This window comes from Echeneis naucrates, chromosome 12 (assembly GCF_900963305.1).
Source record: "Echeneis naucrates chromosome 12, fEcheNa1.1, whole genome shotgun sequence".
In the NCBI taxonomy this organism is placed as follows: domain Eukaryota; kingdom Metazoa; phylum Chordata; class Actinopteri; order Carangiformes; family Echeneidae; genus Echeneis; species Echeneis naucrates.
The window spans coordinates 20,304,531-20,329,197 of NC_042522.1; the positions used below are offsets into that span (position 1 = coordinate 20,304,531).

General features: G+C 42.1%; 5 protein-coding genes across 6 annotated transcripts; 2 read left to right on the top strand and 3 right to left on the bottom strand.

Annotated features, from left to right (window-relative positions):
* Positions 1-190: 190 nt before the first annotated feature.
* On the bottom strand, positions 191-1,165 carry LOC115051920 (molybdopterin synthase catalytic subunit). The gene is made up of 5 exons (XM_029515714.1): positions 1,024-1,165; positions 799-912; positions 573-729; positions 374-497; positions 191-300 (listed from the first exon to the last, which is right to left on the bottom strand). The coding sequence occupies exons 1-5, from the start codon at positions 1,049-1,051 to the stop codon at positions 211-213; spliced, it is 513 nt and encodes a 170-aa protein (XP_029371574.1). The 5' UTR covers positions 1,052-1,165; the 3' UTR covers positions 191-210.
* mocs2 (molybdenum cofactor synthesis 2) lies at positions 1,040-1,547 on the bottom strand (the record flags this gene model as incomplete). The annotated part of the gene is made up of 2 exons (XM_029515719.1): positions 1,040-1,196; positions 1,420-1,547. Coding segments are annotated over 2 exons (255 nt in total), but the record flags the coding sequence as incomplete, so codon positions are not given.
* Positions 1,548-3,204: 1,657 nt separating this feature from the next.
* man2a1 (mannosidase, alpha, class 2A, member 1) lies at positions 3,205-11,290 on the bottom strand. Its single transcript, XM_029515671.1, has 23 exons — positions 11,079-11,290; positions 10,580-10,746; positions 10,218-10,442; positions 9,590-9,734; positions 9,369-9,456; positions 8,643-8,726; positions 8,426-8,553; positions 8,181-8,354; positions 7,904-8,090; positions 7,650-7,827; positions 7,356-7,546; positions 7,006-7,203; positions 6,431-6,545; positions 6,162-6,229; positions 5,896-6,064; positions 5,583-5,819; positions 5,375-5,503; positions 5,130-5,244; positions 4,752-4,885; positions 4,410-4,685; positions 4,105-4,308; positions 3,890-4,000; positions 3,205-3,808 (listed from the first exon to the last, which is right to left on the bottom strand). The coding sequence occupies exons 2-23, from the start codon at positions 10,718-10,720 to the stop codon at positions 3,644-3,646; spliced, it is 3,462 nt and encodes a 1,153-aa protein (XP_029371531.1). The 5' UTR covers positions 10,721-10,746; positions 11,079-11,290; the 3' UTR covers positions 3,205-3,643.
* Positions 11,291-13,642: 2,352 nt separating this feature from the next.
* atp6v1g1 (ATPase H+ transporting V1 subunit G1) lies at positions 13,643-15,085 on the top strand. Of its 2 annotated transcripts, none has more exons than XM_029515715.1 (3): positions 13,643-13,835; positions 14,266-14,366; positions 14,448-15,085. In XM_029515715.1, the coding sequence occupies exons 1-3, from the start codon at positions 13,754-13,756 to the stop codon at positions 14,619-14,621; spliced, it is 357 nt and encodes a 118-aa protein (XP_029371575.1). In that variant the 5' UTR covers positions 13,643-13,753; the 3' UTR covers positions 14,622-15,085. The 2 variants fall into 2 exon arrangements, with proteins under 2 accessions (XP_029371575.1, XP_029371576.1); XM_029515716.1 differs by having other exon boundaries at positions 14,266-14,293; positions 14,477-15,085.
* Positions 15,086-17,075: 1,990 nt separating this feature from the next.
* On the top strand, positions 17,076-23,137 carry slc31a1 (solute carrier family 31 member 1). Its single transcript, XM_029515712.1, has 5 exons — positions 17,076-17,233; positions 19,379-19,509; positions 19,605-19,677; positions 19,883-20,051; positions 22,350-23,137. The coding sequence occupies exons 2-5, from the start codon at positions 19,381-19,383 to the stop codon at positions 22,549-22,551; spliced, it is 573 nt and encodes a 190-aa protein (XP_029371572.1). The 5' UTR covers positions 17,076-17,233; positions 19,379-19,380; the 3' UTR covers positions 22,552-23,137.
* Positions 23,138-24,667: the final 1,530 nt, after the last annotated feature.

The following is a 24,667-nucleotide window of genomic DNA, read 5'->3' on the forward strand; positions in this document are numbered from 1 at the left end:
TCCTCTGAACAGGTGCAACACAGACAGGACCATGATGTCATCATTATGTCAGCCTATGCTCACAAAAAACTCCATCCTGAACCTCCACAGTGGCAAGTTCTTAATAAGCTGGACCTGCAGGGTGACGATGTCATCACTAATTCAACTGTGTGTATGTATCACTGGCTGATGATTAATAGAAACTCATTGATGACACAAAGATCAATAACTTTATTTCATTGTTCTGTGGACTGAGCCAAGTTTGGACCAGGGACACTCAGAATTCTCCTTCCAGTTCGTCTCCTGATTGTCGTACACTTCCTGTTGATCAGAACCACATAATCAATAATGAAATGTGATAGCCATCGACAATCAGGTTGCTCTCCATCTCTACCTTCTTCCAGATGGGGATGTTGGCCTTCAGGCGCTCGATGCAGTGCTGGATGGCCTGCTGGCTGTCATGGCGATGGGGGGATGAGATTGCCATAGCAACGCTGGCCTCACCCACCTTCACCCACCTGAGGGAGAACACTCACAGGTGAGATTGACCCCTGACCCCGAGTTAGCATCATTAGTTAGCATTAACGCCTCACCCCAATCTGTGGTGGACACAGATGTGCATCACAGTCGGCCAACACTTTCTAATGTCAGCACACAGTTTGGTGAACTCTGATTGGGCCATGAGCTCATAAGCCTCATACTCGAGTCCAATCACCTTCCTTCCATCTATCTCGTCCTCACGGGTTGTACCTGTGAGACACACAAGCAGTGGTAAATGTCTCTAAATGTTGAAGAATCATCTGAATCTTTTTTTCTTACCAATAAAAACTGAAATGGCTCCACAGGAAGTGCTGCCAACAGCCTCCACAACTTCCTGTATGGACAGCCAATCACAGCTCAGCTTAAGGATGTCTCTTTGCTCCTCTGCCATCTCTGAAAAGAGACATCACAATGTCAAAATTCAAGCTTAGAAACATTTTAAACATAAACAACTTAGACCGAGACATCAAACTGGTGGCTGTTGCATTCTGGGAAATATCTGACCTTCTGTTCTGTTGCATGCCTGTGTCATGACAGTTGTGTCTCCTGTCTATCCTCCGCTGAGCGGCGGCACTACAGCCACCTCGTCCCCGTCTCCCACCGTCACTATGTGGTCTCCAATGGCAACGTACTGCTGACGCACTGCCAACACCACCTGATCTTGTAGTTCCAACAGCCTTCACACAGAGTTACCATGGTTACCTGGACAGTGTCTCTGACCCGCCATAACTAACACACACCCACAGCATGCACTTTGTGTTGTCGCATCTCATTCATCTTGCAGCCTTTCACATGGTCTGAAGGTTCAGAGTCTAGACCTGAACCCTTCTACTGACACTGATGCATTATGGGTAATTTGTGATGGTCACAGGAACACACGTGTGTATGCATGTGAAATACCTTGGATGTCGCTGTAGCAACAGACTCCAAAGGTCCCGGCTGCTGATTGGTGTTGGCACAGCAACAATCTCCTGCTTCACTCCTGTCAGCTCCACGCTCTTAGCAAAGTACAACACACACACCTGAAGAGGAACACACACACATCACTGTAAACACCCTCATCACATAATGAGGAGTCAGACCAGGAACTCTTCCTGCTTCATCAGCAAATAAAACCAATAACGCATTTAGCCCCTGTTTTCAATCAATGGCAGAAAATCTGTGAAATGAAATGTTCACAACGACAGCAGCCTGCTGGACTGGACCGAACATGTCAGAAAGTTCCATCAGCTGCTTCGCTGCCTTCCTGTCACGTGTCTTTGACTCGGCCCTCATGTGATTAGATTATCTGATCGGACTCGGTTTCCGGCTAACATCCGACTGTCTATGGGATGTTTCCCTCCAAAGACCGGGGACAGGCTCAGGACTCACCTGAGCGGACATGAGGCTGCTGGTCCCGGACAGGAGACGCCGAGAGGACCCGTCTTCTTCGTTTTCTTCTTTGGTGTTTAATGGCGACGAGTTACGGGCTCAGTTCCGCCCCCTGCTGGACCACCGATGACCAGCAGCGAGTCAGTGTGGAACTCCTGTTGTGTGTTCTTCACGCTAACAAGCTGCCAACAAAACCCGGTCCGGACCAATTTTTGTTCCGAGTTTCATCTTAAAGTGCTTTTTACCGATCGTCCTGCCTGAACATGGCCTCACTGTTTTTGAAGATCCAGTGGATTTAAGTGCGCGATATTCTCTTTGAGCGATAGGCTACAGATTCTCAGGTGAGGGAAGATGTTACATATGCAATCTTATTGAACCACGTGGAAGTAATGCGACCAAACAAAGCCATGCATTTACAGTAACGCAGCCATCAGCAGCAACAAAAAAAGGGAAAAGGAAAAGTCAAGTATAAAATGATATAATATATAATATAATTATATATTATATAGGCTATATTATTTTACACAATCTGACATTTTTTGTAAGGCTTCCTCTCTTGCCTTGTTTGTAGAAACAGTGTTGTTTTTTGCTGTTCTTATCGGGATGGCCCCTAACCCTAACCCTATCGGTCTGAACTCTTCATAGCTCTCCATTATCATAATCTGCTCCTCTTGGCTGAAATATGCAGCACGCAATCGGTCCACTCAAGCTGACAACCACCGTCGTGATACTCATTATCTCTGGTTGGAGCTTTTGGTTTTGTCGAGCCAGCTCACCCAAAGAAAGCCCGGCTCTGTTGAGTTTCCTCTGTAGTACAACCCTCCGGTCTGCTATCATGTCTGTACAGTGCTCCTGGCTGCTGATACCCAAATAAGACTGGCTCAGGTTCCCAATGATGGTGGACCTTTGTTCCAGACCTGGGCCTGATCGGGTAGACTGGTTTGAGTCGGATTAAATTTGTTCATTTTGACCGCCTTAGTGCACATCGGACAGGACAGAGGGGGAGGCTGTGAAAAGGTCTTCATCGTGTGCATCTTGTCCAAGATGTTGGTTTTTGTCTCTGTTGCTGTGGACCAAAACAAAATAATACCTGTAACTCTGAGCTTTTGGTTTGTGTGTCTTCTGTGAAAACATGAAACAAATTTGTGGATTAAAAATCTTTGTTTTAAATATTCAAATTTCAAAAGGATCAAGTTCTCAGGAAATACAGAGAAAATTATATTTTCCTCTCTGTAAAATTATAAAAGAAGTAAATCAGTGCAGGATCAATTACAGATCAATGAACCTCATCAATAAAATAAAATCACATTTATAGACAATTGAAACATTCATGTATAAAAACAACAAAATTAAGAAACAGCAGTAACAGAATTCAACACACACACACACACAGTCATCGACAGTTACCCTGGAAACAACACTTGGTCCCTGAAAAGTCTCAGTTGACGTAGTGGCCCCAATTTTAACCAGGTGTAAGTTTTCACACATTTTTCTTTGACCTGACCATTTTAGCACATTAGCTTTTCTGGAGAATTGTGCTTCACATTTTTAAAATGGATTCAAATGGATCAATTATTTGAAACATTCACAGATAATTTATAAATATTATCACAGTCTTTTGAGCTTTCATCTTTTATCCTTACTCATTCATTTCTCTAATTTCTATGTTATACCACAGTTGTCAGCTGATGACATCACGTAATAATGCTAATTAACTTCCCATTTATCTCCTTTAGTGTTGATTTTTTTTTCTTTAGTCCATCTCCACGCGGTAAGCACTGATCTCCATTGGCTGCAGCCGACTGATGTGCGGCGGCTGCTGGGCAGAACTGGGTTCGTCATCTTTGAGCAGCAGAGTGAGCCCAGAAGGGCGGAGAGAACGAAACCGAAGAGGATAGAACATGTCGTCTAGATTCACCTGGAGGGAAAAACACACACAGAAAACGAGTGTGTGTAAGTGTGTATGCGTGCATGCGTGTGCGTGTGTGCATGCAAGTACCTCCTTGTCTGAACTCCAAGTGCACAGAGGTAGCGGCTCAGGTGCAGAGCTACAGTCAAAGCCCTTCCTGTGGAGGAGGAGAGCCACTTCGTGTGACGGGCTTCCTACTTCCTGTTTACAAAAAACAATAATAAAGATTTATTGAACACACATTTCTAATTCAACAAATCAAAACCACCTTGGTTGTCTAATGTATTTCCAGGTGTTGTCCTCACCTGTGTGTCCTCCAGTGTCCTTAAGTTCAATAGGTGAATGTCACAGGGCAGCGAGGTGCGCAGTGGCTGGAAGGGGCGGAGTTTTGGCATCTGAATATCGCTTCGGGCAACCATTGTTACAGGCGGGTGGCAGAGGGCAAGTGAGGTCAGGTGGGCGAGTAGGGACAGGTGTTCAACAGAAGCCCCTCCCCCTCCCTGTGAGGACTATACGGTGAAAGTGGATAGTTAGGGTTAGGGTTACCCTAGGGTAACCCTTCCATTAAACCGGCTCCTCCAACAATTAGTTTCCTGGCCACACGCCTTACCTGAGTTCCGCCCATCCTGTCCTCCAGCAGTAGGTGGTAGAGACTTGCTGTCAGTTTGTTGTCAGTGACACCCTGACCAAGGCCTCGGTTGTCGTCCTGCTGAAGCCGCCGATCCAACACCACCTCTAGTTCGCCTGGTCGGAGAGAGGCCACGCCCTGACTTTGAGCCGACAGCAGTGTCATTCGGGATGCAGAGTCTTGGAGGAAAGCTGCCGAGGTCATTGGATAAAAGTTGGCCTGCAGAGGAAGCTTTGCCAGGGTCCGCCGCTGCTGCATCTTGAACCAATCACCAAATTAATACATAAACAGGAAACATGGGAAGATCCGGCAGAAAGCAGATACCTGGAAACCGTTGAGGTCAGTGTAGAATCGGTTGCTGCTGGCAACGTTGCTGATAAGGCGCATGACAAGTTCACGGTTGACTTCTGACCTGATGTCCACCATGTTGGAAATCTCCAGAGACCTGCCAGCATGCCCTGGGCCAGAGAGAGAAAAGAGAATTTTACTGTGAAATCATGTGTTGATACTGTGACCACACCCACTCCTAGTTTATTAACCCAAGGCAATTTCCTGTTCCTGTTGGATGCATAGACCAGATCAGACATCAAGTCCCTGTCTGGGTCACAGGCCCTGCTGAAGTGACCACAGGGGATCCCGTTGTTGAGCAGGCTCAGTAGCCATGATTTAAAAATGTTAAAAAAAAGAAAAAACAACCGTTACCATCTAAATGATAGAGACGAACTGTATGCGTGAAGTGTTGGAAACAGGAAGTGATGTCAGAGAAGATGGGACCTCTGGAGACTCGAACCACGGGAGGCTCTGAGGACGAGTAGAGCTGTCGGGTGTGAGACACTAACAATGAATCAGGACAGAGAGAGAGAAAACCAGGGACATGTAGTCCTGGTCTAACTGATCTAGTCCAGACTGATAGGCAGACGTGGTCTGAGCCCTAGTTCTGGTTTTACCTGGGCCCCCTCCTCCCCTGGCAGAAACAGGTAGGCTCCACTCCTTTCCCGGTAGGCTCCAGTCCTGGTTCCATACCAGAGAAACTGGACCTGGACCTCACTGACCAGTCCAGACTGCAGACGGAGCTTCTGAATTTCAAAATAAACAAAATCATGAAATCATGTTTTTAATGAGCTATAAAATACTGAATTTTATTTTAAGTCAAACCTGTAGCAAGCCTGTCTCTGCGGAACTCCATATTTGGAAATGTCTGTTGCTAAGTGACAGGGTGTTGTCAGCCTCAGGTCCATCGGGTTGGGACACCTTAAAGTGTTCAGCATGGACAGCCGGCAGGTTGTCATGCGGATAAAAGATATATCTTGCCCGGTAGGCAGAGCCAGCCGAGGCTTTGGTCACATGATACACGATGAGTGACAGAGGAGGAAGTTCGGCCAGGAAGGACAGCTGCAGGCACAGATGAGGATGAACGTCAAACTTAAAGAGATTAAATAAACAAGCCACTGACCTGTCACTAACCCACCTGGAACACTTCTTTAGATGCTCGACTTGGCTCAACCCAAACAGCAGAGATCTGCGCAGTCACTGGTCGACCTGTTTCTGCATTGACAACACGAGCATCCAGAGAGTTGACGACGACGCTGATGACGGATGTTTGTTGCTGCTCCGTTGGGTTAAAAACAATCAACGACCTAAAACATAAACAGTTTGTAGCCAAATCATCTGAAATCAAAATAGCAAGATCAAACCTAAAGATGAACTTGCTGATTCTTAAGCCCCGCCTCTTACTTGGACTCCTCACTCAGCGTGAGAGATGTCTTCTGAGGCAGCGCGTCCTGAGCAGAGATCACGTCGTCCTGTACAAAGATCACACCACTGACCTCAGGACAGGTGACATGTCATACTAACCACACTGAGCAAAGCCCCTCACCCTCCTTCATCAAACTGATCAATGAATTCACTGCTTTGTTGTGATGTCACTCAATCATCTGCTCTTTGTGCTGCACAAATAAACCAGCCAGTTAGAAAGTAAAACAGTTGATGGGATCAAAGGTCACCATTATCAGGAAGGGTTTTGATTGGTTGTGGTGGTAGAGGCTCTTATCCAATAGGAGCAGCCAATGGGCGGAGCTCTGCAGCACCTGTTGCAGGTTTAAGATGGAGTGAAACAACCTGGAAAAAAAAAATTCAATTTATCACTTTTATCAGTACAATTTAACATCAAATTATGGGGCACAAAAATGTATTATTTTTTAACAGAATTGGATGGGAGTGATGCAAAATTATAGTTAAAAAACTAAAGCTAAATGAATGGGCAAGATGGGAAGCTAATGCTAAATGCTCACACTAAACAAGGTGGTACCTGTTACTTTTGCCAGTGACGACGCCATCCTTCAACAGAGAGCATGGAGGAATAAATGAGACAGAAACATGCTAACGCTAAAGATGTAGCAGTTCAATGTGCTACAATGCCAGCAGTGCTTTGTTAACTTTGTTTTTCTGTGAACTTGGATTCAGGCTAACATGATAACTTTACAATATACCAACATTCAACTTTCTTTACGAGTGCTTTTTAAACCCAAACAACAGCCAAATGCTAACAGGCATACGTATGCTGACAGGAAGTAGCCACCTGGTGCCGTAGTCCACCACAACATGGTCACGGGCGGTGCCGGTGACAGCATCGTGATGCTGGAACAGTGCGAGATTCTGCCTCCCTGTTGTCAGATGCTGGAAATGTTCCTGTGCAGGAAAATCTGCGACTAAATTGCGATCACCATGGAAACGACGCATTTCAGCCAGTGCCAGGCTGAAGAGGATTTCAGTCGCTCTGAGATTTGAATGGAAACATGGAAAATGTAAAGTTAGGAAACAGACGACCACAGGTCATATGGTCACATCATCACTGTTATCTGAGCACTCTGGACTCTACAGGCTGGAATCACTAATGTGAATCATGTGATGAAGAAGATGCAGACCTACCTGAGCATGGCCTCCAGCTTCCTGTCCAGGCGTTTGTAAAATGGTCTGGAAGTGAAGTACCCACTCCAGTAATGGTCATCACGGTCAGCGTAGGTGAAGAAGTCACCGCGTAGTGTTGGCAGTGTTGTTGCTGCTGCACTCAGATGGCGTTGAAGAGCCTGGAAGTAATCAGTCAGAGTCCCGAAACGAGCCTGAAACAGGAAGAAGGATCAACAGACAACTGATCAATAAAGTAATGGTTGATAATCCTGAAACTGCGTTTTTTTATGTCTCTGCCTCTCTTCATGTCCTCACCTTGATGTGCAGTTCCGGGTGCTGGTCAAAATAGTCAAAGAGTTTCTGGTAGTTCTTGAATTGAGCGTCCCACTCGCTTGAATCCACGAAACGAAAGTCGTCACCGAGTGGAACGAGAAGAACTGGAGAACGGAAGAGACGAGACTTCTGTCGGTACTGATCCAATAAGAGGAGAGCGCTGTGAGGACACACACACCAATATTAACGAAGAGGGCCATTAAATATTGTTATTGTTGGCCCCGCTCCCTGCCTACCGCTCCTGGACATTCTGCTCCGTGATTGGTTGTGGTGGCGTCCTCCATGGACAGAAGACCCGCCCCCCAGGTAGGCGGTGGAAGTCAAACTGACAACAGACAGCCGGGTTTGGACCGCACGTGTGTGGTACGTCGTAGCTGTAGAAGGGCATCATGTGACATGTGATGTCACTGCGGGGAGAAGAGTCTGACACAGAAAGTGGGCAGGATTATAGAAACAGCAGGTCATCACTCTTTTTCATAATTTACCCCAAATTTCTCCTAATTGCACCCTCACCCCAGCTCTGTCGCCAAAGAAACTCCAGAGTCTGTTGCTGAGCAAAGTGTTTCTTGACAGCATAGTGAACTCGTTGGATAACCATGTTGCTAAGGCCCGCCCCCTTCAGCAGGTAGGTCATAGAGGGGGAGTGGCCAAATGGATCCACCGCCCACCCGCTGCTCGGTTTCACACCTGCTCAGAGAAACAAGGTGTGAAATCAGCAACGCCTGCAAACTCTTGAGACGAGGCAAAAGAGCACGAACCCAAGTGTTTCTGGATCCACTGATGTCCCTCAATCAACTGATCCAGCAGAGCAAAGTAATGAGAGTTGGCTTCATCCGCCATCACCCACCCTCCGGTCACCAGTTCCAACTGCCCTGTCCCCACCAGACTGAAAACAAAAGAGCCAATCGCACGGGGTGAAACGTGATGAAAAGTGTGAATATAAAAGAGAATATAAAAGGAGGCAGACTTTGTTACCGTTTAACCATTGCTCTCTTCTGCTCATCAATGTCGTTCCACCACTTTGAGAAATAGCTGATTTCTGCCCAAATCATCTTCCTCCTGATGAAGAAGAGCATGTCAGCTATTTCTGCCGCTAAAGACAGATCAATAATTGATTAATAATAGATGTGTATCCTGTAAAGACAAATAAACAGAATAATCAACAGGAGCCAAATTTATCTAATCAGATGGTTTTCAATCAATGGTATTTAATAGATGTTCATTCACAGGGCCAGATCCAATAATGCTTCACACCTCAACATGAACTCATGGACCAGTGAATGATGTCACTGTGTCATGTCACCTGGGCTGTAAACAGACAGCAAAAAGCTGAGTAAATATAAAGCATCTAACCGGAAAAAAGCCACAGGACTAAGCCAGTAAGTCACCCACCTTTAGGAACAAAACCCTGGGCAGTTTTTGTTTTGTTGTAACGCTGTTGAAGTCCTAGTTAATGTATCTACAGAAATTTGTTATTGTGTCTCAATGGTAACATCCTGGAAACCTCATTAATCTCAACTGGTTTTGATGATGACATCACACTCTCTCTCCCTCACGCCATGTGGCCTCAGAAGTCACCTTTGCCTCTGCTAATTTGTGTCCTTTTAACTTTAAATTGTCCATTTTCATCTTGCATTTATTTGTATTCCAGTGCAAAAACCCCCATTAATATATTTAATATGTTATAAGTTCTGATTATACCTGTTGTCCTCTGTCAGTTTCACCAACATGTTGTTGAGAATGTGTTTTGTCTGATCCTGATAATAACTGTCAAAGGTCTTCAACCAACCTGCAACACACACATACCTTTATTTAAATCCACGGAATTATGTTGTGTATATATATGCCATATATATATACATATATATATACACACACACAACCTATGTTGTTAGTATAGTTGTGTGTAATTGTGCTCTGACCAGGATCGTTGTGTGAATGTGGAACCAGGAAAAGCTCTAGTGGCTGCTTGTCCCACTCGTTTCCCTGGTAATGGATTTCAAAACCCTGCTTCCAGGCGCCGCCATCAGGGTTGTCAAAGGATAGGAGGTGATAAACGTTCAGCAGCTGCAGAGACAGTAAAGGCACAAACAAAGTGTCTTAACTTCATTCCTTCCTGAAGGAAAATTTACAATTTTATTGTTACTCTTTTATTTTGAAAATGTGATGGAAACGTGTTTTAGACCTGAAGAAACAGGCGGTTGGTTGTTTCAGAGTCAGCTTTTGGAAACATTTATGACTATAGATGGGAATTAGTGTTTCTCTAAATCTGGTGCAGCCATCTTCTTATTTTTGTGAATTATTAATGTCACTGCACCCTGTCCTTTATAAAAGAAATAAATAAATATGGACTATTCAGACATCATTTTTAATGTGTTTATAAAACCACAACTGACTGCAAAATTGGGGCACTCTTATCTACGAATTTATAAAACGGCAAATTTTGGGAAATTCACTTTGAATATGAAGAAATACTTTCACTTTAACATTGTACACTTTTCATTTCAAGTACTTGAAAACGAACAGGACTTACTAACATACTAAACTAACCTGAACTCCATCAGCTGCATTCGTCATCTCTTCAACCAGCTGACAACCAGGAAGTGATCCCCCCTTCCTGTGGGTGGAGTCTGAGCTTAAGTTGGCCCCCACCCCACCAGTTCCCCAGGATTCTTTGCGTTGGACTAGAGCATCTCGCAGCATAGCAAGCAGATCATTGTTACCACTAAGGAGATGTTCCAATCTGTCAATCTTCTTCTGGAGGTGGGACAAATCCTGCAAGGACGCCATGATTGATTTGTTTGTCTCAATTTAATAATTAATCATTAATCGTTAAGTAATTAACAGCTGTTGAGATCAATTGAAGTAAACTTTTTGATGTCATCCAACTAATCATCCTTATTGTCACTCACTTCCTCCACCTGTCCAGAAGGTGTGTCCCCAAGGTTGTGAAGCTCCGCCCCCTGCATCAACTCCAACATACGGTACAGTGACATTACAGCCAAACAGAAAACTCCGCCCACCAGCAAAGTCAATGCCCGATTCCTCTTCATCCCCACGACGACAAAGATTCAACAACCTGAAAACGAACAAATAAACAAACAATTTTTACGTTTTTATCTCAGAGTCTGAAAACCGTTCAAGTATTTTTACGTCATTTTATTTTCACACACATTCACACGCAAGTGTAATTAGAAGTGTAGCAGGAAGAGTGTAATTTTGTCTGTGTGACGTCACATCAAATTTAAATAAGGAGTTTTGCCATTAAGCCTCAGCTCTTTTTATTGAATAGACACGATGTAAGTTTCAATGTTTCCAACTCAACGCAGATTATTTACCTAACAGGACATACATGAAATATTCCCTGCAGGTCAGTTCCTAAATGTAAAACTAAATTTGAGAAACTCAGACCTTCTCCCTGGACTTCCGGGTTCATGGGAAAAGAGCACGTCTCGCGCTCCTCGCAGTCTCGTGCTGTTGTTCACTTATCGGATGACAAAACTGTAACTTAAATTAGCAGACAGATCAAAGTTCAGTTTTTAAAAAACGCTTCATCAAAAATTAAGTTTTTCTCCCCCGCAGCGCGAACTCAGAGCTGAGCATGCGCACTACTCTTTGTTATGCTTCCGGGCAGGTTCAGCTGACTCAGCGTAGAGTGGCGTCACCGGAAGCTCTAACGACACGCCGATCACGTGGTGTATGTAGCCCTCAAAGGTTCCAGGAAGTGCTTGGCTGGCAATAGAAAACAACAAGTAAACTACTATGATCGGGAAGTAATGATCAATAAATGTTTTGCTGTGCAATATTTTTTATACTTGTTAATTGATTTGAACTATATTAAGTTTACTAAAACTTTATGGTTGTCTACAGCAATGTATGTTTCTGTTTTTTTAACTTTTATCTTTCAGATTTGACTGAAGCAGAATAACAGGTGACGAACAATGATCCGCCAGCTGGCTACACAATAAGTCTGACCTCAAGACATAATGATAGCTGTTCTTACAGGAGATCCATGTCCAATAAATAAAATTTACATTACTATTCATAGTAAAATCTGTCATTAATTAACTTCTCTTACTTATCAATGTCTACTTGTGCGAATTGCTTTTAAGTCTGTTACCTTAATTTAAGATGTACAGTCGCTGGCAGTAATAAGATATAAATATTTTTAGTTTAATTTTTTTTTTTTTTTTTTTTTTTTGACTGAGGCAGACTTAAGATTTTCCAAGTAACTACACAAGTCTGGACTCACAATGTAATGAGTTCTTCCAGGAATTCCATGGCAAATAAATAACATTTTGATTTTAATTCATGGCAAATCTGGATTTCTAAACTTGATCTCTAAAGATTATATATAATAGACCACACACACTCTTTGTTTTTCCAAATGCACTTAATAACAAAATAAATTGCTTTACAATGGCATAGATGTTGAATAGATCAGCATGTCTGGCCATTTATTTTCTGTGCTGCCCTTGAATACAGTCTTCACCATGGTATGCTGTGCTGCATGGGGATGCTCCAAACGTTCAGAGCAAGGCGTGTGCATGTACTGTATGGCTTCCCCAAACACAGGGACAGGAGGACAAAAGTCAGCAGGAAAAATATGAACACTTTCATAGATTGTGAAAACAAAAAAATATGCGGTCATCATATTCAAATGCATTCAATGCATTGCACATTTTCAGACCATGCCATAGGAAAAGTTAATATTTAATTAAAAACAGAAAATAACATAAAAGCCAAGGGAAATTGTTTGTATCAACATTAGATGTATAAGGCTGAGGTTGCAGAATGTAGAAAAAATAAGACAGGAAAATCAAATTCAAATTCAAAAAAACTTTATTTGTCCCCAGGGGTCAATTGAAGGCGCATAGAGCAGCAGTATTACACAGGGCAAGATTAGTGCAAAAATGCAAGTGTTACTTGCCAGATACATACACAATAAACACAGGTATGTACAATATCAATATCTTAATATGTGCTTTGCTCATCATTCTGGAGCCTCAAAAATAAATTTAAATTAAATAAAAGTTTTACTACAAAGGCTCTCCCTACATATTAACCTCGCTATCAACAGCGTTGGACGAAGTTATAATTAAGAACAGTTTGCATTTATCCGCCTGTGGCATCATTGAAATACATTGAGTGGCAGTTGGCTTATGCTAACTTCCGGGAACTTTCAAGGGTCTCCGAACTCCGCCATTGCTGTGAACAGAGTTGTCACCACTCTGTTTCTAAACGTCACTACCGGTGATGAGTCACGTGCAGTTCATGCTCTATTTTTTAAAGTGTGTCTGATCAGTTGACATGTGAACAAGTGTTTGTTTAAACAACAACAACAACAACAAAAAGATTATCATGACATCACATGCGTCAACATCAACAGGAAGCTGCTGCAATTCTTCACTGCAGTCACTGAGTCCATCCTCATCACCTCCATCACTCAGAGGACTGCTGGGCCATCATCAGCCCCCTTTCCCATCCAGGAGAGGGCACTTATACACTATCATAAAGGACACCCTCTTTTTGAACCACTCTGGGGATTCTGACTCTAAACTCACCAGGAAAATGTTTACTGAGCTAAAAAATCTGAGAGACGGACGGACGTTTTCCCATAGACTTCAATACTATCTGACTTATTTTTCTATTATCAGTTGAACCCCTAATGGTCACTGGATGAATGAAGTTTTGAGGCTGTTCAGAATAAAGTCCAAGTACAGGTCCAGGTTTAGAAAAGTCCAAGTTAATGAGTCTCTCTCGCTCAGACTGTCTGTAAACCCGGACCTGATCCTGGACCTGGATCAGGGCCTGGACCTGGACCTGGCGTTCAGGACTGCAGAGCACAGATGACCGGATCGGGTGTAGTGACGATTACAACCGCAGGATGGCGCTGTGACGTAATGGACGCAAATTGCGGCCAAAGACCAAGAAGCAGAAACTCCGCCTCCTCCCCCTCGTGATTAAACCACGTGACCAGTCGAAAGCGACTCACCATCAGCTGACTGGGAGGAAGTCCGTCGACCTTCGTTTCGGTGAATCCCTCCGGTCCGTTTCAGCGTCGCCGTCCGCAGCTCCGGGCCGTCATGGCGAGTCAATCGCAGGGGATCCAGCAGCTGCTGCAGGCCGAGAAGAGAGCGGCTGAGAAGGTGGCCGAGGCCCGCAAGCGTGAGTCGGACAGCCGGCCTGCCGCTGCAGCGGCCCGGTAGCACAGCAGCCGGGAACTGGGTCCCGGTCCGGGTCCATTCCGGGTCGTAGAAGAAGCAGATGGAGCTGAACCGTATCAGCAAACCAGACGGGTCGGACCTGACCCGTCCTGGTAGGCCGATCCTGTTCAGCCTTCACTGCCGAAGAAAAGACGTTTAAATCAGACAGATGAATGAATTTAACCTTATTCATGTCTAATTCGCGTTTATTCTGTCATTCTGTTTTCTGTTGGTTCGGTTGAAAGAGTCGGATCATGTGATCACATCATGTGATCAGTGTAAATGATTAAGAGTCACAGGGGCAGATGCATGAATCAGATCTCTCTGCAGCAGAATACACACACCTCATTATCATCAAAGTTCAGAGTGACTTACACCTGACTCCCCCCCAGGTAAGAACCGCCGTCTGAAGCAGGCGAAGGAGGAGGCCCAAGCTGAGATCGAACAGTATCGTCTTCAGAGAGAGAAGGAGTTCAAGACCAAGGAGGCGGCTGTATGGAGCTTTTATTCTGGAGTCTTTGTCACCTTTTTCCAATGTTTGCATATTAAACAGTTTGCTCTGCTGGTCCTCCAGGCACTCGGTTCCCATGGTAACAGTGCAGTGGAAGTGGATCGCGACACTGCAGACAGGATGGGTCGGATCCAGGCCAGTTACCGTGGCAATCGCGAGGCGGTGCTGGGTGAGCTCCTGCGACGTGTCTGTGACATCCAACCAGAGTTCCACGCCAACTACCGTGTGGCCGGCTGAGGGAGGGGTGGAAAAACCTAACATGGATGTTACCTTTAGTCAGCGCCGACACCTTTTTTATTTTAGTGTTTCAGTTTTATTTTGGAGGTGAATGTTTCCTGCTCCGCAAAAAAACAAACAATCAATGTTGTTATTGTGTTGATGTTTTGAGATATTTATTTATCAGAGTTGTTTCGTTGTTGTGAAATCTTGCTTAAGTGTATCTTTGTTAGGTGAGTAAATCGGCCAACCAGGTATAATTTTAAAGGAAAGTCAGATTAGATGATGCTGATTGGCTGTTTTTTGTTTGTTTGTTTGTTTGTTTGTTTTTTTTCCCTTCTGGACTACTTTAAAATCTGATTTCCAGAAAGCAGCAAGGATTTTATTGTGATTTCTTTTTTTCTCTGTGTGACTATGTGACTTCCTGTTATCTGTAAAGTGATGATGAATAAAGAAATTATTAAGCTGTTGATTGGCTGAAACTGCGTGATACTGGTCTGTGAAGTTTCTTTGGTTGCTTTGGATCATTGTGCTTGTCAGGTTGCTTCAGGGTGCGCACATTCTCCCATCAATTCTGTTTTGTATCAATCATAACCTTTTGCGCGGAAAACATTTCTTTGTCAGCACTATTCAATATTTTGATTGGAGAATCTAATGGATAAAAACTGTAACAATAACATTATTAGTTATGTTTTAAAATCCAGAAAGTTCCATCATAATATTGCAGAGGGATGCCACACAGTTACCATGAGCTTCCTCAGAAGGGTGGCTGGCTTCTCCCCTAGAGACAGGGTGAGGAGCTCAGAGTAGAGCTGCTCCTTTACTTTGAGGGGGTCTTTGTGTGATGGACTGGTGCCCTGTCCATGGTGTACACCCTGTCCCTCACCCAATGTGTGCTGGGATTGGCTCCAGCAGCAATGTGGGTGAGTGAATTCATTATTGTGTACAACATTAAGTTTCCTTTGCTGTTAAATCTTTCCTCCACTCAGCTCTCCACTGGATATGTGGGATCCTGATTTTTGCCTTCTGTGCCTCTGTTCCTTTGAATTATGTTTTAGATGCTCATTCTGTAGCCTGGATGCAGTTTAATTGCTATTGTGCAATATTTGGTTTTGTTTTCCTGGCATGAATCCCCCTTAGCTTGTTTTTTGGTTATGGTTTCACTTACCCAGATATCTGTAATCCTGATAAGCGGTCTCACGAAACCGGTTATAAACTCAAACTGAACACAAAAGTCCTCCATCTAAGAAAAAGGGGCAGGGTTTGCTGCACCCGACCAATCAGATGACCAATCAGAAGACGGCTGAACATTTCACAATGGAGAAGCAACTTTATTTTAACAAAATATGAAGACACCAATTTAAGCAGAAAGTAACAGCTGCAGCAAAGAATTACATTACTGGACTTATAATCTAAAATCTCCATCACATTGGTGACATTTACTGCATGTGTGCCATTAATTTATGTTTCAGATTTTTTATTTCATCCTCTGTTTGACAGTTTAACATGATTAGTGCAGGACCAACCCTGGAGGAGCAAAGTCCGGTCCAGAGAATCAGACAGGTTAAGCTGGTCCAGATCCTTTCTCTGTCTTCTCTTGGCCTCATCAACAGGCAGGCCTGGGAGAAAACAGAACATTCTTCCAGTCAGACCACAGTCATGACTGCCATCCCTTCTGGCTCTCTGACTCTTTTAAAAATGGCAGAAAACTACCCGGTTAACCTTCAGTGGACCCCAAAATGACCTCAGAGTGTAATGTTGTTTTTTGTAACAACTTCAACAAAAATCAACTGTAACGTGTTAAGTATTCCAGAGAGAATTGGACACCTTTCCCTCTGTTGCGTCCTATTGGTTTGGATCTGTTAATGTTTGAGGAAAATTTTGGAATATTCCACCCATGTACTTTGTTACAAAGTAAGGAAAGTTCCTTTAAACGAGTACATAAATATTATCTGTCGTCTTACATTTAAAAAGGACATATGTGTTGATTGCTCTTTATGTGAACTGTATCCAGAACTATAGTGCACTCGTTTTGACACACACTGTCCTTATTCATACAATTTATGGAGAGATCCTTACTGCTACCTTATGAACGATGTTGACCTTGTTTTTCTGTGCTTTTTGTGTGTTATTTGTTTTCAATAAAGTTTTATTGAAGAGAAGAAACATGTTCGCGTGTTTCTTCTGGAAGGCGTCGCGACATTTCAAAACACTTTATTTAAATCATACTACACATCCCAAACATGTATACACAATTAAGACAAATATAAGTTAATAAAAAAATGCAAACACGAAACACAAACAAAGCGAATAAAAAATAAAGCTGAACTCTGAAACCAACCGAGTGCTCACGTGACACTGACCGACAAATCACGCTTACGTGGCTGCAGAAACGTCCCGCCCTCTTCCTGTAGGATCCCCGTCTGATTGGTGTAAAATTCAAAGTTCCGCCTCTATTTCATGTACGGCTCCCGGAAGTATGTAAGCGGAGTGAGCGGTGAAGAAGAATCTCTTCTTCTGCTGCCCTTTCTGCTGACTGCTCATCCGCTCCGGACTTTTTGTCTTCGTGGGGTTTTTGTTTTTGGAGCCGCAACGAAATAGAAGAAAGAGACGAACTTCTGGAAAATTTAAAGGTGAGTCTGCTTTGTGATAGGTAAACTGGGACAATGACCTCTGATGTCTCGGATATAGAGACAAAAGTCACCGAACCGAACCGAATTAAACTAAATCTGTAGATAAATGTCACAGTTGATCTTGTTCCCTGTGGCGGTTTCAGACCTGGATCTTTGTCTGGTAGTTTTGGACTTTAAACGGCCTGCTGAGACCAGTCTGTGTCCGAACCCTGTTCCGGTTCTAAACCAGTTCCGTCTGTCGATGAGATGGAGTTGGTCCCGGCATGCTCGTGCTCAGTCGGTCAAACGAGTGAACACGAACTTCGGGGCGCGAGGAAGCAGGCTGTTATCATCGTGGGAAACGATCTGTTGTATCTTGAATTTCCTGGTGAATTAAACTGTCAGATTGACAGATTGAAAGACGGAGATGTAATAAGAACAATGAAGACTCTGTGAGGCGAGAATCAGGAAGATGAAGATGGCCAAGATTCACTGGTTTAACATCAACATAGGACACAGAAGTTAAGATAACAAGGGTGACAGTTAGTACAACAACCTGATACACACAGAGACTCTTCATTACAATAATGAAAACATTTACACCTGTCGCCAGGTAGATCGTGGCAGGACAGGTACAAGCGGAATGATTCAGATCAGTGATAAGTCTGTCCAGTCAGAGTCGATTCCTGAATGACAACCCAGTTTAACACAGAATCAGTGTTAAGAGTTCACCCGTGTTCACCTGCAGACACCCATCCACAGGAATAACTGTGATCCACCTCCTGCTCCCTGTACACTTTGACTGATTTTATTGTTGCTTCACAGGAACAGAGATAACTGTCACATGTTATCAGAGGAATTTCTTATCAATAAGGTAAATGTTAAACTGTTTACTGAAACTAAAGGGTCTAGGTACTGATCAGCTGCTGGTACAGGTCTGGGCACCTCTGTTGGTTTGGCTGGTCCTTAGTGTCTGTGGTCTTGTGCTTGTCAAATGTCAATTAATGAAGATGCAGCCCATGTTCATGTGTTCGAATCAACAGATCAATTAGTCAGTTTATTGATCTATACTGAAAACACTGACGGCCTTTGGACTGTAACACCTGTATTCAGACACTCTCTCTCCTTCTTAATTTTGACAAAACCTCTTTTTTTCTGATTGGCTGTCTGAGAATCATACCAGTGTCTGATTTGCTGAAGCTGGTTCTTATTGTTTTAATTGGCTGCTGAAGACACTGTCCTCCTACGTCTCCTACGTCTCTCTTTTCAGACAGTCTTTTCACTCCTTGATCACGCTTGGTATCACTTCTCCAGGTAATGTAATGAATCAGCCAGTCAGAACACAGACCAGTTGCAGTGACAGATCAGGTCAATCTCTGCAGGTCTGTTGGTCCACACCGGTTACGTCTGATCCTGGTCTGGTTGGACTTGCTTGTTTTGAGGCAGAAGGTGAGTTCAGGTTTAATGTGACACGTTTAGAAGGCGGTCATGAGTCAGAAGATCAGGTGGACCAGGTGTTGTGTGATAAAAGTCAGAGAGAGAGAATCTGTACATTTCAGTGTAAGTGACACTGACTTAGATGGCGACACTAGTGAGTGACCTTCCTGTTAATGTTAACGATGCTGTTATTTAATTGGCTGACAGCAGACAAAACATCAGAGTGCTCTGATTGGCTCTTTCTGCCTGATGTAGCCTCGGGGCCTAGCAGCCGATCAGATTACAGCTAGGCATCTGGTCAGTGATGTCGGGCTGTTACCTTGGTTACGACTCTGCTGTGAGGTCATCAGCATTCATTATGTGTCTGACTTTAGACCAGTGAGCATCACTGTAGAGGACAAGAAGGCAGAAGGTAAGAGACTGCTTCAGGTTTGTTCTGGTCTCAGTGTGAATGTGGACTTGCGGTCTGACTCTGTTGCAAGTCCAGAGAGAGCCAAGATGCTGGACTCGACTGGTCCGACTGGTGTCTTTAACTTAATCCTCTTCTATGATTGGCTGCTGAGGTGCAGCACCTGTGACTCACCTCACTCTCTTACGGGACCAGGCCCCGATCCAGTCCAGTAAGGATTAAGCCAGATAAAACATGTTCTCGCTCACATGTGGACTGTGTGATGTCACTTCCTGATGATATTATAATCTCTAATGTGAATGTCTTGTGTTCCTGAGCAGCCATGAACCACAACAGCACCATGGGAATGGATCACGGCCACCATCATCACCACACCACGGCCCTGCCCACCACCGACGGACACGACCATGGAGGAAACGGAGGAGGGCATCATGGAAACCACGGGGGCATGGTGAGGGGTAACATCCAGTATCACAGTATGCTGTGATACTAGTATGCTAGTATGCTAGTGTGGATCTAGCATATTAACTGGTGTTGTCATCGCAGGCAATGACCTTCTACTTCGGCTACAACAATGTGGAGCTGCTGTTCACCGGACTGCTCATCAATTCCCCTGGAGGTCAGAGATCAAACCACAAGGAGCTTTTTACTCTTGTAAAAACAAGAAGTGTCTTTTCTTTGTTTCTCAAATTTTGAAATTTTTAAGAAATTGTCCTTTATAGATTCATAGTGTTTTTTACTATTTTAATAATTTACTATTACTACTATTTAATACTAATGTTTATTCTTTCTTCCCATTCCTTCTGTCTCTGTCATCTAACCAGAGATGGTTGGGGCGTGTATCGGTGTCTTCCTATTGGCTGTCCTGTACGAAGGGTTAAAGATTGGCCGTGAGGTGTTGCTGCGTCGCAGTCAGGTCAATGTTCGCTACAACTCGATGCCGCTCCCTGGCACTGATGGAACTGTGCTGATGGAGACACACAAGACAGTTGGGTGGGTAGCTAAAGCAAACACTTACGTAGAGTTTCAAATGGGAAACAACTTGAAATGTTAGTGAAATGTCGGGAACAGTCTGAAAGAAGCTTATGAAAAAAGTAGACCCGTTAACCATAACTTTACAGAAACTAAAAATCTTTAATAGAAAGTAAATTTGAAACTTTTTTTTTTTTTTTGGTAACTCAACAGATACGTGTGTTGAACGTATGTAAAATAATGATGTCACAGTTAAATCAATACAAACATAAGCTAATGAATTAAATTTTATAGTTGGTTGTCACAGCTTCAATCCTGCATTTTTTTTCTTTTTGTCCAGGAAAAGACAAAAACACTTTTCTAATCACGACAATAAAGCTTTGCTTGGTCATGTGATCATCAGTGTGAGCTTTAGTAATGTCATGTGTTCATATCAGCTCAGTGATTGACAGTCAGTTTTTGGAGGGGGCGGATCCTCTTGCTGAAAAAAAGTCCCACCTCTCAGGACTCTTTCTCAGTTAACTGTATGAGTCTTGGTCCTGGCTGTGGTCCTGGTTGTGTTTTCTTCAGTCTGGTTTTGGTTCTGGACCAAACATTAATCTGTAATATGTTAGAAACAGATTTTTTTTTGTTGTTTTTCAGAGTAGGAGCTAGAGGAGTTAATGTTGCCATCAGCTTTTGATTTTAATCAAGTTTTTATTGGTCAAAGTTTAATTTCAGTATTTGCTGACATAATCACAAAAATATTGAGTAATATGTTTTATGCATACAACTGTTTATATCAAGATAATTTTATTATTTTATTTTAGTCAGTAATTGACAGAGAGGCCGAAAGGAAATGGAGCGGGAGAGGAAAGACCTGCAGCAAAGGTTGCTGGCATGTGCTTTAAAGCGCTTGACCACCAGCACTGCAATGAATAATTTTGAATCCAAATGTTTTATTTAAAGAACATTTGTTTTATTCCAACGTTTTTCAGTTTTTGATTTTTTTTTTGAGTTTTCTAATCTCACAACTTTAACTTTGGTGCGTTGTGTAGGAACCTTGAGGTGGCACCCTTTTAGCATAATTAGCCCCGAATGGGCTAATTATGCTAAAATTGATGCTAAGGCTAACACTGATACTAACCAACATTCATATTACCACAACACAAATGTCAATACAAACAAGCTTATTATAATTCAAATTATCACAATTTAAATAATTCAAACAACTATTTAAATTATTATTTAAATGGTTATGCTAACGCAAACATGCAATTTTTCAAAATTACCTTTTCCTCAAGTGCCAGCAGAAAATATGGAATGAAAAACAATTGCTAACAGTGGCTAAATAGTGGAGACACGAATAACAGCTCCTATTTTTGAACATGTAGCTAGTAGGGGTGCAGCGGTACAGGTAGCCCACGGTATGATCCGTACCTCAGTTTTTGGGTCACGACTTCAGTACGTGTTTTGTTCATAAAGAGACTTTTTTTTCCATTCCCAAAATGATTTATTTATTTTGCTTGTCAGAACAAGTTCCAAACAATTCTGGTACTGAACACTGTTAACTTAACACTTAAAGTTAAAACTCAAATAGTAGACGAGCCTCTTTTTCCTTGCCTACTACATACACCCTAGCATAAAATATGTATAAAAAATGTAAACAAACAAAAAAACACTTGTGATGGAAATCACAGCATTACTAACTGCGTTATTTTTTTCAATAACGGCTAATCTAACTAATTACTATTTCCACTGTTACAACGCTGTTACCGTTATCGACAGTGAAGCACAGTAGCCTGTAAAGCAGGAAGCGCTAATGCAACCTGCCTTGCACCGAAAACCCCGCGGGACATAAGGGCGTACTGAACGGTTTGGTATTTTACAGAGTAGCGTTGCATCCATAGTAGCTAGGCTAACACTGATTTACCACTAAATAATCAGCTATGTTCATGATGTGTCCATTTTGTCATCAACGCTAACAATCATATTGATGTTTGTGCTTGTCTGAAGCTTTAAACTAATTCGACCAAAACTAACAGTAATGCTGAGGCTAAAGGTAACGTTGACATTGTACCAGCCCAATAACCCGAACGCAACATTGATCCTAAGGATTATCATCAGAGTTAACTGTCTGGAAATAATTGCAATTTTAAAATGTACTGCAGTGCATGAATACTAACAAAAAACAAAACTAAAAGCAATTTTAAATCATAAATATTGAAGTATGCCAATACTAACTGGTACTAAACTCACCAACTAAAATGAGCTAACCCATGAAAAGGACAAATGGCTAATGCCAATAAGAATGCTAACCCCTTCCTGTTGTCTTTTCAGGCAGAGGATGCTAAGTCCTGCCCATTTCATGCAGACCCTGTTGCATATCATCCAGGTGGTTGTCAGCTACTTCCTGATGCTTGTTTTCATGACTTACAATGGATACCTGTGTATTGCCGTGGCTGCTGGTGCTGGAATGGGCTACTTCCTGTTCAGCTGGAGGAAAGCGGTGGTTGTCGACATAACTGAGCACTGCCATTAGCTAACGTGCTAAGCACTGCACCGGAAGGTTTCATTTCTGCTGATCACAGTCAATCATCTAATAATCAATTTTGCTCTGTTAGCATGCTAGCCAACATGCTAATAGAAAAAAGAAAACACCAGATTGTTAGCACGGAATTCAGTTAGCACATTAAAACAAGACACTAATGAACTTCTGTTGGTGGAGGAGCCAGCCAATCACAGTTTGACCAGATACCCATATTTAAACTTTTAATTTCCATTTATGTGCCATTTAAAAACTATTAGTGTAAATAGCTTACATACTGTTTTTGGAGGATATTTTTTTCTTCTAACAGCAGCTTGTTAGAGGAACTACCAATCATATTTAAACATCCTTTTCTATTTAGAGAATAATTTATTAGAGGATTTGGGTTTTATTTTATTTTTTTTTTTATTTAGACTTATTCGATGTCAAATCTTTGTTGTAAAAAATTGCCTTTGATTTTCATGAATCCATGAGCCAATTTTAATGATAATTTATCCACCAACTTTATTCAAATCATTCACCTCAAAATAAATAAATAAACCAAATAAATAAATGGAACACTTAGTTTGTAGAGAAAAACAAATAGTTATATATATTATATATATATATATATATATATATATATAGTAAAAAAAAAAAATATATATATATATATATATTTTTTTTTTTTTTTTTTTTTTTTTTCCCCAGTTTATAAACAATGGCCAGTATTACTTTTTATTTAAACAACATTTATTGTTCAGTGACCGTCCAATCACACTGACATGTTTTAAATTGGTAGTATGAAACTTCGTTCCTGCTCTGAACAGAAATTTTATTTTAATTTCTGCCGAAACACAAATTTCATGGTTGGAATTCACAGGACATGTTTTTACAAAACGCCCATGTTTGGTGTTTTTCCCGCTGTTGGCCTTAAACCTGACACCGTTTGCCTTAATATGGCTGAGGAGTAGAGATGTCCTGATGTTCCATGAACTACTCTGGAGGAAACTGTGAGATCTGAGGCTCTGATGGTTTCACTGCAACCTGAAAACTGTTCTGTTCTTTCTTCAGTCTGAGATGATGTGAAGCCTGTTTCAGATACAGGAAGGATGTAGGAATGACCAGGTGACCAACTTGTGGCTGATTCCTTTTCTGGTTAAAAGCGTTTCTTTTTTTCTTTTTTGTTTTCTTTTTTCTTTGATTATGGAGTTATGTTCAGAGGTGGGTGGAGTTTACTCAATGGACCAATAAGATTGCAGGGACAGATCAATTACTGTATTTCTCTGTTGGAAAAAAAAAATTGTTAAACTATGTAATGCCCCACTACACAAGGGCAGATGTGCCCACATATTTCTGGCCACACACTGCATGTGTTTTGATAAAGGGTGTCTGCCAGCTGATTCTTGGTGTGGAAAAACAGTCTGTTTGAGGTTTTATGATGAAAACTGAAGGAAAATTAAAGTGTCTTTGAATTATTGTCACAGATGCTGGAAAATAAAAATAAACTGTCATGAAGTTCATGGAGTCAGATTGTTCTGGAAAAAAATAACAAATAATCATTTGCCATGTGACCAGAGAGACTAGGTCATGTGACTGGTGTCCAGTTTTTCCCAGTCCTGATTACACAAATACGCTGTACAGTCATTGGTATGCAGAGATTAAACAGTAAAATGTTTAAACAAAAGCCATGGGATATACATCATTCAATTTACATAGCCAAAAAATATAAAGGTTTAAATAAAATCATTAAACACCACATTGGAAGGTTGATTGCCTTTTTGTTTTTGAAGCAATTAAAGGTTTTGATTTATTATCTGGTTTCATGTTAAATTATAATCAATGGTCTTATTTTGGATTAAATATGCACATTTACACATGGATCATGTTATTAATGTCATATAATTCGATTCCTTCCACAGGCTCTTTGTATGGTCACAGGAAGTGATTAAGTGAAGAATTTTACGTTGATGTTCTTATAAGAGAAGGGTTTGCTGGACAATGTCTGTGTAAGAGTCCAAATGCTTTTTCCAGATGAGGTCTCCAATAGTTCATAGCATACCCAAATCAAACAACATTACTTTGAAGCACAAAACATTTACCTTTATTATTATTTTTGGTAAATAGAAAT

Excerpts from the sequence above, each read along its gene's own strand:
- atp6v1g1 (XM_029515715.1), top strand. The coding sequence starts at position 13,754 with ATGGCGAGTCAATCGCAGGGGATCCAGCAGCTGCTGCAGGCCGAGAAG. Across the intron at positions 13,836-14,265 it reads GGTGGCCGAGGCCCGCAAGC|GTAAGAACCGCCGTCTGAAG; the intron begins GTGAGTCGGACA and ends ACTCCCCCCCAG. Across the intron at positions 14,367-14,447 it reads TCAAGACCAAGGAGGCGGCT|GCACTCGGTTCCCATGGTAA; the intron begins GTATGGAGCTTT and ends CTGGTCCTCCAG.
- man2a1 (XM_029515671.1), bottom strand. The coding sequence starts at position 10,720 with ATGAAGAGGAATCGGGCATTGACTTTGCTGGTGGGCGGAGTTTTCTGT. Across the intron at positions 6,230-6,430 it reads CAAAACCCTTCCTGATAATG|GACGACGTGATCTCTGCTCA; the intron begins GTGACCTTTGAT and ends ATCTTTGTACAG. Across the intron at positions 4,886-5,129 it reads TCGTCTCTATCATTTAGATG|GGCATGCTGGCAGGTCTCTG; the intron begins GTAACGGTTGTT and ends TCTCTGGCCCAG.
- slc31a1 (XM_029515712.1), top strand. The coding sequence starts at position 19,381 with ATGAACCACAACAGCACCATGGGAATGGATCACGGCCACCATCATCAC. Across the intron at positions 19,510-19,604 it reads ATGGAAACCACGGGGGCATG|GCAATGACCTTCTACTTCGG; the intron begins GTGAGGGGTAAC and ends TTGTCATCGCAG. Across the intron at positions 20,052-22,349 it reads GAGACACACAAGACAGTTGG|GCAGAGGATGCTAAGTCCTG; the intron begins GTGGGTAGCTAA and ends TTGTCTTTTCAG.
- LOC115051920 (XM_029515714.1), bottom strand. The coding sequence starts at position 1,051 with ATGACACAGGCATGCAACAGAACAGAAG. Across the intron at positions 913-1,023 it reads GGCATGCAACAGAACAGAAG|AGATGGCAGAGGAGCAAAGA; the intron begins GTCAGATATTTC and ends GTCTCTTTTCAG. Across the intron at positions 301-373 it reads ACATCCCCATCTGGAAGAAG|GAAGTGTACGACAATCAGGA; the intron begins GTAGAGATGGAG and ends TCTGATCAACAG.